Consider the following 13,313-nt stretch of genomic DNA (forward strand, 5'->3'; position numbering starts at 1 on the left):
GATGTGGTTTCCCTAGGGCACTTGGTGAGATCCCCTGCTTGCACCCCACCCCAGTGGACTACAGAATGGCTGTGTCATCGTGAAGGCACTCACCAGGGTGACAATGGCACATTCAGCTGTCAGCTGAGCAGCACTGAACAGTGTCCGAACAAACCGGTAAATCTGCTTCTGCTCTGGGTTGTGTTTGTCATAATCTGGTGGCACTTCGGATTTCTGGGGAAGGAAATGTTTTCAGATGACTGGCCACCCAATAAAAACAAAAGAGAAATAATTAAACAACATCAGAAGGTGGAGATTACCGAAAGAGGGTGAAGGTTTTCATCAAAAATATCTAAGAGCATCCTTCCATCTGGGTCCCTGGTAGGGAAAATAAAAGAAAATGGAGTTTACTTTCTATAAGAATGTCATTCAAAATAAAATAAAAATATATTTTGATTTAATGTGTTTTAAGAAACTGAAGTCAGTGTTAAATGTAGCAGATGCTATTGGCTACCCATGAGCAATAATTTTTCTTATGTACAACATTCATTTTTGTTTGAGCAGTCTATGAAATAAAGTCTATGAAATAAATTAAACCACATTTAATTGAATTAACCTAAGGTAAAAAAAATCTAGATTTTCATTTTCTGAGTTTTCAAATGAACCAAATCTAAGCAAGTGATAAACTTCTTTAAACATCTTTCTGAGCAAAGGCTGATGGATATGCTTAAACCATTACTATGTTGTAGTTGATAGGAAAGAAGTTCAAGGGCAAAAATGAACATTCAGTGTGTCCTAGAAACTAATTTGAAGTTTTCACAACATGCAACTTAAACACTTTGTTAATTAAGAGTTTCAAAATTTTACATTGAAAAACAAGAGGTGACATGTAGAAAAGCTTAATTCAGTAAGCTATAAACCTATAAAAGAATGGCTCATTGTTACCAGGGCCAGTAAATGCCATTTAAAGTGATGGCTTTCCCTGTAGGCACAGTGCTTTGGGTGGGGCTCTGTAGACACCAACCATACTTCACCAGCAACAGCTCTACTTTCATCTGTTTTATGTCACTTGCCTTCGGCCTAAAAACTATTCTTTAAAAAGCAAATTTGGAAACCATTGCTTTCAGTAACATCATATAATTTCCACAGTCTGTGCTTCCAATGATGATTAGGCTTGTGAATATCAGAAGGGTACAGACCTGTCCCTTAACATATACCCTTTGTAGCAAACACTATAATTTCTGCTCTACAAATTTACTGTCTGTATAAAAATAAAACAGAAAGAAAGAGCTTAACAGAACAACTCTGTTTTCATTACTATGTTTACACAACAGAAATTATTTTTAAAGCTTTGGGCATTCATATCTGTGCTCATTTTCACTAGCCTACAGGAAGACAGGCAACAAAGATTTAGATAAGCCTAAGTAAAAGAAAGGTTCAACTAGGCAGGACCTGCTAACAGGGTCCGAAAACATAAAGACAGCTCCTTCTGGGTGCACCCAGTTACACTTCTTTTATAACGACCCGGCTAGTAAGAATCAGTTGGTCCCTCATCTCACTAACAGCCTCTGCAAGATCTTCAAGGGGCTGTGTGACAAAGCCTGGCCCTGCATCCCATTTCCTTGGGCAGTTCACTCCTGTTCAATATTTCTGAGGAATGAGAGACCCTAAAAAGCTATTCAGCATTCTAGAGAAATATTCACCAGAAGTAACTTTAAAAATGAAAATATAGGATCAAAAATATAAAATAAGGAATAAGAATTTAAGCTAAAATGACTCTGGGAAAAAAACTGACTCCTCTGAGAAAATGGATTTTCCTCTCACTTTTATTGAAAGCTATGTATCCCAGCTGAGCAGCACCCTCTCAATCAAGCTACTGGATCTATCACCAGTTCCAGAGGTTAGCCCAATATGATTTATCAGGAAAAAGTCTGCATAGTCATGCCACCTCTTTCCAAAGGCCTTCAGGTTACAATCTGTGGGCTTATCATGCCTGTTCACAAACGCTCACTTTTTTTAGTTGGATTTTCTCCACTTCTACTCACTAACTTTTGTTCTATTTTATCACCATTACCCCAGTAGATTATACGATTTAAGGTCTCAGTATATTGCTTAGGTTCAATCCCCAATTCCCCAATTTATTAGCTTTGTACTCTTAAGCAAATTATTTCTCTGTGCCTTAGTTTCTTTACTAAGATAAATGGAGATAATATCAGTATCACCTCACGGAACTGTTTTATAAACTAAATGAGATAATACATATAAATAGCAACCAGGGTAGCCAGAGTAAATGCTTAATAAAGATGGTTCTTATTACTTTCAGTTGTGGCTACAAATTAACTTTGAGATGCACAACAGTCTAAGAACTGAGAAATCACTTACAGAGAGATGCTAATGCAAAAGTGGTTTGAGAACACATTCAAGTTTCACTAGTGGTATTATAGTGTTATGTAAGACTTAAATGTTTAAAAGTCTGAACTGTTATCTTAGAAACAGGCAGCAAGACCAAATCTGTACTTTCACTGATAAGTTATTCTGGGCAAGGTTCAAAGTTCCACTATGCTCCATTTTCTAAGTTCTTACATCCAAAATTCTCAAGCACCAGAAAGAACTTGGAGTCACAATTACAATACTGAAAAAGGTCACTGCAGAGAACACCTTTCCAAGTGTTTGCTTCCAGGTATTTGTGTTTTCCCATAACATTGTTCATTCATTAGACGCTCTGTCATGAAAGCTCCACTTCTCTGACTTACCACAACTCTCCAATGTCCCCCTTGTAAAGCAGACTGACGATGATGTGGCTCCCCTCACTGAGAGCCATGCTAACCATGAGGTGGCTATGCTTGTTCCCAGAATTGGTTCACACCAGTTGTACTTGTTATATTCATGTAACATATGACAATGTTAAATATCAATCAATGAAATATGACTGCAATGAGAGTGGCTTTGTTCTTATGAAAATAAAGAAGGAATGCTTTGGAAACACCCAATAAAAAGTTATCACTAAAAATAAATTTGTTGTAGATTATGTGTGGTCATAACCTGAAAGATTCTACACTCAAATTATTTTAGAAATGTCTTAAGTTTTGTCACTATTGACTTAAAAAAAATATGGAAAGGATGAATTACAGGTGTGGCTTATAAAATACAGTCACTTTGGTACTCTAACCAACGCCCCAGATTCAAAGCAAAAGTTTTGACGCTGCATAAAAATATGGCAACGAATGTACTTTTTACACATTTTATGTTGAGATAAGATGTTTAAAGTAAATTTTTAGAATGATTTTTCTATGATTTCCTGTTTCAACTGACTTTAAATTAACTAAATTGTCTCCAGATTCACTTATATCAGAGAGAAGGATTCTACTACATTAAAATAGTTTATATCTAAATTTACACCATAATTTATTCTACTGATTTAAAACTATAAGCATTTTTTTCTCATGTTGAAGTTGCACATAGTAAATTTTTAAAATAATTTTTATAAAAGAATGTTTAAACAAATTATACAGGAAATCAAGAGTGAAGAGGAAAGCTGAGCATTATCAAGATGTGTTCTGTTTTGCTGACTTCAAACACAAGCACCCATTTGGTTTCCTCTGATTGAGAAGCAATTTGGCACTTACCTGGGAAGTTTTGGTAAATTGTACTAACTCTAGAAATTCCAAGAAAACATGACTAGAGAATATAAAGGCTGAAGCAAGTAGACATAATAGGGGAAAAAAGAGAGAAAAAACATAGTAGGAGATAACGTGTAATGTTTTTAGCACAAAATTAATCATCCACATACCTGTTTTTGATGTGGTAATATATTGCGAGAGCTACACTGTAAAATAAAATGCAGGGTTCAATGTTTCATAAGCATATCCAAAATGTTATATATTATCTGTCTAATCATAAAATATTTAAATTTAAGTAAAAGTCAAACAATCCATCTCAAAAGTCCCAATTAAAGCAGAATGCTGATCAAGAAATCTCTTTAAAAAAAAAAATCATTCTTCAAAGTAAATCAATCTTGTACTCATTTCCAGCAATTATTAAATATTTTCCAGAAACACCAAAACCTCAAGAGGTATTTAGAAACAAATTCTCTTTCTACTTGAAATTTTTAGCTTTCTTCACTTGTAAAATATAGACACTATGTAAAAACAGGTAGTGCAAATCAAGCACCTTTAGAAATTTCCAACTTATTACCTCCCAGTTTAGAAAATTTTTGGTTTATTTATAACTACCAGAAAAAAGTATCACCCACAGTGGTTTGCTGTTCTTTTCTGTTACATCAGTAACCTCTTGGCAATCCACCTAACTTATTCATTCACTTGCTAAAATAGTAATATAAATCCTATTTGTAACACTACCTTAAATTTTTTATTTAACATTTTAAAAGATCTGAATTTAATGAAGACACTCCCTTCTCCTGAATATTTTTTTTCAAATAATGCTTTTCTGATTAAAAAGACGTTATATTCATATTGTAGAACTTCTGGGAAATATAGGAAGTGTAAAAAAAAAAAAAAAAAGTAAACCCTTTGCCCAAAGAAGACTACTTGAGATATGCAGATATCTATTTCTGTCTCTCAATTATATGTGTAAATAGGTTTACATCCTACTTTTGTCCTCATTAATATTTTTCTTACCATTAAAGTACGCTTTAAAAACAGGACTTTAAATGGCTGATTATATTCCATTTATATAGTTACTGAATAATTTATTAACTATCCCCCTACTATTGAACATTTAAGTTGGTTCTAATATTTCGTAATTATAATTAACACCATACTGATATTTTCAGAGACAAGTATTTGTGCAACCTATGACTATATTATTTCCATAAGAAAACATTCTGTAATGTGAATTACTCAATCTAAAGTTGTTAATAATTGAAGGCTCTCCACATAAACTGACAAGTATTTTTGCAGAAAAAAAAAAAATGTACCAGTGTATTTCCCCATCAGTGTCTGTTTTAACCTTACACTTGCTGACACTCACCTTGAATATTCTGAAAAAATGTTCTCCAACGTAAAGTGTACTTGTTTTCAATTTGGGTTTCTCTGATCACCTATGAAGTTGGTGGGGTTATTCATGTTAACTGGCCACTTTTTTTTTTTAATTTCCTTTTTTGTAAGCTGTCAAGATCATTCCACTACTTTTTGTTTTACTTTAAAATTTATTGAGGAGACCAAAATTTATTTTTTAAGCTTCTAAGAATATCACTGACTGACTGCATCAGATTGTGTTCTGGGTACTTGGAGCACAGAAACTGCCATCCAGGCATGACACGGAGGTAGAGGGCTCAGTCCTAAACACAGCTGACTCAGCGTTGGGATTCCAAATAGCTCAGTGGCTTACCTATGACTTCCTATGACAATAGACAAGAAATCTCTAGTCTTCCAAATGTCTCTCCAGACCTATTCCTTCAAAATGATTTTTGAAAAACATTATTCAGATAAATGTTAAAAGTCCTCATGAGCAAATGGCAATATATTCTCTTTCTCCTAACATATTCAAGAGAATCTAAGCTGATGAAGGAATTGTAACTTGGGTGAAAGGACTTCAGAATCAAATAATAATAATAATAATAATAATAATAGTAATAATAGTAATAATACTGTTTTCAAGCATACATTAACAGCATACATTAACATTGATATCAAAAGCAGCAGATGTTATTGACTGTATTTCACAAATGAGAAAAATTCAGGTTCAGATACTGGATACCAGGATTTCTGACTAGTATAATGGTTTTGTGCCCTTTAGTTCTAACACGTTGCCTCTAGGGAAAAGGATGCAATTATCATTTAATTTGTTTAACAGTCATACTGTGTGACTGCTTTCTAATCTAATGTCAGATTTAGATTGATGTTTCATATGATTGGGTTTGGTGCAGTGACTAGTTTAGTCACTTTGATTGCTTGCAAAAGATAATGGTTCTTGCCTCCTCTGTGTGGAGTGTGACATAGGAAAAATATCCCCAGACTAAGTCAGAATAAGCTGAGTGTAAAACCTGGATCCTTCATTTATTACAGTTCATTCATCTCTCAGCCTACATTTCCTCATCTATAAAATTAGGACAATTCAACCTACGTCACAGAGATGTTATTATAACCAAATGAAATATACAAAAGGATTATTTCAAATACAAAAATCCAAAACAAAAGACATTATTATCATGGTTACTCCCCTATCAATAATTTCATCTCAAGCATCTCATAATTTGCTTCTGCAAACTGAGTTAAAATCTTCAGGGCCCCAAGGTCACTATCTTCCAAATCTCCTGAGCTGACTGCAAGACTGGACATTATCATGACGTTACGCCTCCATGAAAAATAGAGCCACACTGTAGGACAAATTCCACTTGAGGTTATATCCCCAAAATTAAGAAAACCAAGCTCAGAATTCACATACAGTACAGGTCCATAGGCCAGTTTAGTCAGTCATCTTGGAAAAAGTGATTGCTGGGGGCAAAGGGCAGTCAGTGGAAAACTGCATCAGTCCCACACTTTAGGCTTCAGAGACCTACTCAGTTCTGATACATACTCAGAAAATGGTGAGGTCTCACCAAAGATGGGCTAGACCCAAACCAGAAGTACGTTTGGATCAAAGGGTTTGCTCAACTGCTTTTGCCACATAGCTTGGAATAAAGAAATACTATTTTCTTGACCAAGAAAGCAAAACAGATTTGTGACTGTTGGCCCTGTACTTGTAGGAGCCTAGAGCTAATACAGCAAAGCATGTGACAAGCCTAAAACCTTTGAAGACCAAGAGGTGGTGGGTTCTGCCAGCACTGAGGAGCTCCCACCTGCTCCCCACCCTTTCCTTTAATCACCATACCTATGCCCCCCGTAGGGGATTCTGGCTGGGGGGCGGGAGGGAAGACAGAGGTCAGCTGCAGAGGTGTGTGTGTCGGAGAGGGGGGGGGGGGGGGGGGGAGGGGATGGCTAGCAAACTCTAAATTCAATACCACAGCTGTTGGCATTTAGGGGAAAGATGGGAAAATTCAAATTGTCAAAACAGAAATCGTGCCTATGAAAAGAATGAGCACAGAATGCTCCCACTTTTACACTTCAACTTTCCATTCAGAACAGCACTCACCCCTCCATGCACTCCTCAACTAGAATTTGTAAATACACGTGTTCATTTTGGCAGCCCACAACTTGACGAAGGGGTTTCTCTTAAAACTTAGGTTAGAAATCGATGTTTAGAATTCAAAGGATTTTCTCAAAGAAACAAGGTCATACTTGGTTTTCAAGAAGGAAGTTCAGCCCAAAGATACTCACCGTGTCCATAATGAAGCTCAACTGTATTAATGGTTTTGGTATTTTTAATGTCTGGGGGGAAGGGACCAAGAAGAGGCCTTGGATTTAGGTAAAGCAGAAAAAGCAGAAAAGGGAAAATAGGGGTTTCATTTTGATAGGTGCAGGGTAAGTTTAAGGCACAATTTTAGAACAGGAGGGCATTCAGATTTAGCTTCCTTCTACCCTGCTTTTTGACTCTTCTCTCCCTTCCGAGTATCCCTTTCTCCTTACACTTTCAAAGACCCTGGCTGGAGCTCACCCAGGCCTGCTAACACCCTGAAATATTTTTTTACTTTTTACTTCCTGGATTATAACCCAGCCAAGAGTGAGATGGAGGCATTTACAGGGAAGATTCTGATCGTCCTGCTTCAGTTAGGGACCACCCTGCTCTGAGGTCCAAAATACAAACTTTGTTGTTGTTGTTTTTTTAATTTTTTTTTTAACGTTTATTTATTTTTGAGACAGAGAGAGACAGAGCATGAACAGGGGAGGGTCAGAGACAGAGGGAGACACAGAATCCGAAACAGGCTCCAGGCTCTGAGCTGTCAGCACAGAGCCTGATGCAGGGCTCGAACTCACGGACCATGAGATCATGACCTGAGCCGAAGTCGGACGCTTAACCGACTGAGCCACCCAGGCGCCCCCAAAATACAAACTTTGAAAAAAAGGGGGGGGCACTTTTTAAAATAAATGAACTACTGACTGAAGAACTTTCACATGTAGCTAGTGCAAAGGAAATGTCATTTGGATCAGGGAAGTCATAGTATTCACACTGAATGTTTTGTTTCAACAGTCCACTATTTAACTGGGCCAGCTTTTCAGCTCTTTTTCCTCCATTTATTAGTCTATAATTTAGAAGTTTCAAGGAACTTTGGTGGGGGGACAGGAGAGGAACTGTCTACTTACATCAGGAGTTCTCAACCTTGGCTGCCTACTACAATCTCCTAGGGAGGGTATTAAAAATCCAGATACCAGAACTGTATGGCGAGACATTAAACTGCTGATATCAACATGTTTTTCAGCTCCCAGGTGACTCCAGGATGTAACCAGGGGCTGGAACCACTCATTTGCACAGCAGCACATTTGTAACTTGGGTGACACTGACATATCAAAGTGCTACCCAGTTTTCCCACTAGGCTCCTAACTGTCTATGTCACAACCAGTGGCAATTTTAAGTTACCCAAGGTTAAAGTGTTGAGCAACTGAGTCGGATCCATTTGTAAATTCCAAGAGCTCTTGTTGGCCCTGAAAGTAAAGGTGCCCTCTGCTCCACTTGGCCTCCCTTCCTGTCGAAGAGGATCCCAGGATTAAAGAGAAGTTAGCAGCTTCTGTTCTGGGCTCTCTGGAACTTGTGCAGATGCCAAGAGCCACATGGTACACAGATCTTCAGGGCTTTCCACTCCTCTCCACAACCACTAGTGATTTACTCCAGAAAATACTTCCAAGAGATACTGTACTTCCTATGTCCTGGCAGTAAGCCGTGGCACAAGTGGCTTAGTGAAGGCCACACACTGTGGAGCTCTGACATGCATACCTCTTCCCAGCTACAATCATGGACTGTGAGTTTATGCCCACTTGTCATTTATCAGGCCCTTAAAAGCCAAGGTAATAAGGGAAGAAGCTACATTTCTACTTAGATCTTAGAAAACATGCAACCTTTCAGGAGAGAAGGCAGCTTGCCTTGAAGTGGTTCTATCTTCCACCTCTCCCTCCCAGCTGGAGTGGATGCTGTCCACAGAAGACTGCTACAGTCAACACTGCCTGACTGAGGCTGTGATTTATTGTCACACATTGATCACACTCAGAGTAGGGTTTCTAAGTCTGAAAATGTAAGCCACTGAAATAATACTTCTTATTTAGGAATTAAAACACATCATACACTAAACTGGACTGTTGTTAAATGTGTAATTTCTGAAGCACATATAGAAATAAAATATCCCAGGTTTTTGGCAGTTGAACTGATGACCACAGACCTCAGCACATCGGGTTTTCTGTGACCTCTGTCAAAGGTCTTGATTATCACAATGCTAATGGAAACATAAAAGAAAAAAGTGTTCCTTTCCTCTTATCTTCCATTTTAAAATTAGGAAACTGAACCCCAAAAGGGAAAGGATTTTATCCAAAGACTCCCCTTCCTCCCTTAAACCCCACTTTAAAACAAGGCTACAAAGAGAAGGGTTTTACTAAACCCTCCCTGTTGGTGAGAGACTCAATATCAGAACTCAGATCTCTCGACTCTGGGCAAATACACTTTCGCTATCAGGCCTGCTTTCTACTGTAGCCTCAAGTCTTAAAGGGGACCACAGAAGCCCCGCTTTATTTCAAAGGTAAAATATTAGCAGAGTTACTCCAGGATGGCTTTAATAAAAAGTGGGAAGGTAGGAGGTATACACAGAAATCAAATACATGCTTTCACCTATATTTGAAATAATTTTTAAATTTGCTCTTTTATGTAAATGGTAATGTGCACAAATATTTTGAACACCCCACGTTTTAACTACCCAAGTTACTTTTTAAACAGATTTCCTCAATAGTCAATGGCTTTCTCCAAGCCCAATCTTACCACTCTCAGACCCCACAACCAACCAGTTAGCTATCAGGTTAAGTAGAAAAAGCATTCAGTTAAGCAAAACTGTGTATACCCACCATTTAATTGTATACTTGAGGTTTGGTTGACTGACTGTGCTATCATCTAGGAAAATAGTGGAGCAGGAGCTGTATTTCCTCGCTATTTGTCCTGGAGGATGCTAGAAAACAATGGCAACAAAGAAGGAAAATTAAATGGAGCTCAAAATTCTTCCAAGAAACATCATCACCTTAAACTTGATAGCAGACCACAGAAAAAAAATGTCTTAGCAAGAAACATTAATACTACCAGCAGGAACAGTACAAAAATACTTTCTTCCTACAATGAAACTCCTTGTTCTTCCACATGTAAAAGTCACCAAAAGCACTGTTAGCCGCCTTCAGTGGGAGTACAGTATTCTCTTGCAATCAAGCATCAAAGAGTGTGTTACAGAGTCCATAAAAATCACCTGCCCTGGCTGTGTAAAAAAAGAAACACACTAATCTTTACATCAGTGAAAGCCTCTAATTAAGGCAACATCCCAGTTTTATGCATCAAGATCAAGGCAAGAGACAATTGTACCCATTTTCTCTATTCTTGAGGTACAGCTGATTTGGAGGCCATGGAAAATGCAACCAATGTAAATTTAGATCTTCTGGTTAATCTGCTTGAATATCAGGAAATGAAGTTATAAAGAATAAAGTATTCTTTTTTTAGGGGCAAAAGATATTTTAAAGGGGACAGTTTCTGATACTTTGGAAAATACAACCAATTGATGACCTTCAGGTGGTTCCTATTCAGTCTTATGACTGATTCTTTCACAAATGTATAAAATATGAGCTCTTCGAAGAACTTCAGAACTGAGAACTACTTCTGAAAGGTATTAGTAAAGAAAACAGAATTTAAATCATATACTGATGACATCTAATTGAATACTAGGTAGATTTTTGGCAATATGATTAGTAGACATTACTCCAGATAATTCTTGTTCAAAAGCAAGTAAGGGGAACAAAAAAATCAAATCACCCAAACAAGTTCCCATTTTCCTGGTGCTACGTTGACAGTCCAAGTGGCATTTCCAGCAACCAATACAAATAATCCCTCAGGGATAATAAAATTGTCTGCCTCAACTGCCAAACTGCAACAAAGTCCTCAGTGACCACACTTTACAAGGAAGCCTTAAAGGTAATCAGAAACCAAATGCTCTATTCCACACTTTAAAATTTACTTCTTACTTAATAAGGTTTTCTTTGCAATTAAAATTATGAAAATATGCAATAGCCTAAGAAATACAAAAACGATGATATAAATAGAATCTCCCCTCTAAACTATAAATGGTAATAGTCACTATTTGAAGTATCCAGTTCCCTCAATCACAGCTAGAGGGCACTGCACTACTGAAACATTATAAGCCTCCCTAGCACTGGTTTTATATAAATAGCATGTGGGTCAGAAGGAAATAACCAAAGTCAGGAAATTCAGTTCTTGGGCTTTCCTTCTTAAGTTCACACTGTTCTGTGCCTGTGTAAGGAAAGGGCACAAAGAAAACTTGCAAAGATCAAGTTACAATTAGAATGTCAATTTTAAAATGGCATTTTCGGGGCGCCTGGGTGGCGCAGTCGGTTAAGCGTCCGACTTCAGCCAGGTCACGATCTTGCGGTCCGTGAGTTCGAGCCCCGCGTCAGACTCTGGGCTGATGGCTCAGAGCCTGGAGCCTGTTTCCGATTCTGTGTCTCCCTCTCTCTCTGCCCCTCCCCCGTTCATGCTCTGTCTCTCTCTGTCCCAAAAATAAATAAACGTTGAAAAAAAAAAATTAAAAAAAAAATAAAATGGCATTTTCACATCCAACAAGTTAATCACAACATTCTCATTAGAACAATCGAAAGGCACTAAAAATTCTTTTTCTCTTCTTAAGCTCTTATAGCAATCATATTTAAGTCACACAAGACACACTAAAAACTCGGAACGTAATATAGCTATTTACGGTCTTGTGAAATTTTCCTCATGGGTGCAAAATCTACCACAAACAATAATCTCAACAGATACTATGTTTAACACCAAAATTCAGTAATTAATTGATGTATTAATGAATTTTCAGAGATAACAGGGTAATTTTAGGTATAATTCCAAACATGAAGCAAAAGGACAATAACTCACTTATTTTTTGAGTAGTTTCAACTATTCCCTCTGACATAAATTTCACAAGATTAAAATGTGAGGGGAATTGCATGAGCATCAGAGTCGATAAGAGGCGATGAGAGATGCACTCAGGTGAATACAATCTCCCTCATAGTCTAAGAAACCCCTTTCCATGAGCCCACGGGCAAGCACACCCCAGGGCACACACAGTCCCTAACAGTCAGGGTTAACTCGAGACCAGCACTACAGAGCACAGCCTCCTAGCACTCAGGGTTGGTGTGCCAAAGCCCTCAATTTGCCAGGGGAACATCAACCAAGCGTTCAAACTACATCACAATTTCCAAATTGAAAATAAATCCTAGGTATTAAGTTATAAGGATTTTTAGTTGCAGGGTGCCTCATCACTCTAAAATATCATTTGGGTGTTAAGTCACTTGTTGAATGTCAGGACTACAAGATTCAGAAAATGCAAACTTCTCTGGATCTGAAATTCACATCACCAAAAAGCTGAAATAATTAGAAGCCTGTAGAAGAAAAGCTCTTGACTCTGGGGTTGCTTTCCTGCTTTGGTTTCTGTTTTGAACTGTTCTGTGTAGCAGAAGGAAGAGACCAGCCTGGGCACCAGCACCTTCTGACATGAAGCACCACTACTGTGTGTGTCCTGCAACACGGACAGTTTGACCTCTGCAATGCCTCTGAAGCATCGGAGACCCACGGACATTCACAGAAAACTGTGTTCTAATTTGTTAAATATTTTTCATAAGCACAGAGTGCAGTCTTAGTATTACATAACATAATATAAAGTTAACATTAATTTATTTGTCCCATGATTCTAAAAAGTCAGTATGCTTGTAGATGTGTATGTTTGGCACATATAAACTCTTCCCCTTAGGTTCTAGTCCTGCCTCATAAATCCTCATAAATCTCCGGTGCCATGGTGCACCGGAGAGCAGCAGGTGAAAGGACAGGTAGGTGCTAGGGTCACAACCCCAGGTGTGACCCTGACATGGCCATACTAACTCTGTGAGCCAGGCAAGTTGCTTAGCCTCCCTCTCTGTGCCTCCTTGTCCCTGTCTGTAAAACAGAGATGAAGATAACAGACACTACCTTACAGGTCATTATGAGGAGTAGATGAGTTAGTATTTGTAAAGTGCTTAGAGCAGGGCCAGCACATAGTACTTGTTAAATAAAAAGTACATTAAACATGTCAAAGAAAGCGATAGGAATGCTTTTTATGCTAATGTCTGTTAACATATTAGAATACTAGAAGTATATAGAAGAAAATGACAAAGACAGTGTTTTACTGTAGAAGGAAGGGCATAGCATTATAGTTA

General features: G+C 37.7%; 1 protein-coding gene across 5 annotated transcripts in view; it reads right to left on the bottom strand.

Moving 5' to 3' along the window:
- The window catches only part of CCNY (cyclin Y), a 331,491-nt gene that overhangs the window by 34,038 nt on the left and 284,140 nt on the right, over nt 1–13,313 (bottom strand). For all 5 annotated transcript variants that reach the window (XM_086714585.1, XM_086714584.1, XM_086714583.1 and 2 more), the window contains 4 exons: nt 9,921–10,021; nt 3,770–3,805; nt 300–357; nt 94–213 (listed from right to left, as the gene is read on the bottom strand). In XM_086714585.1, coding sequence (XP_086570711.1) covers nt 94–213; nt 300–357; nt 3,770–3,805; nt 9,921–10,021 — 315 coding nt within the window. The remainder of the gene's footprint in view (nt 1–93; nt 214–299; nt 358–3,769; nt 3,806–9,920; nt 10,022–13,313) is intronic.

This window comes from Puma concolor, chromosome B4, assembly GCF_028749965.1.
Source record: "Puma concolor isolate L17-30 chromosome B4, mPumCon1.1.hap2, whole genome shotgun sequence".
NCBI lineage: Eukaryota > Metazoa > Chordata > Mammalia > Carnivora > Felidae > Puma > Puma concolor.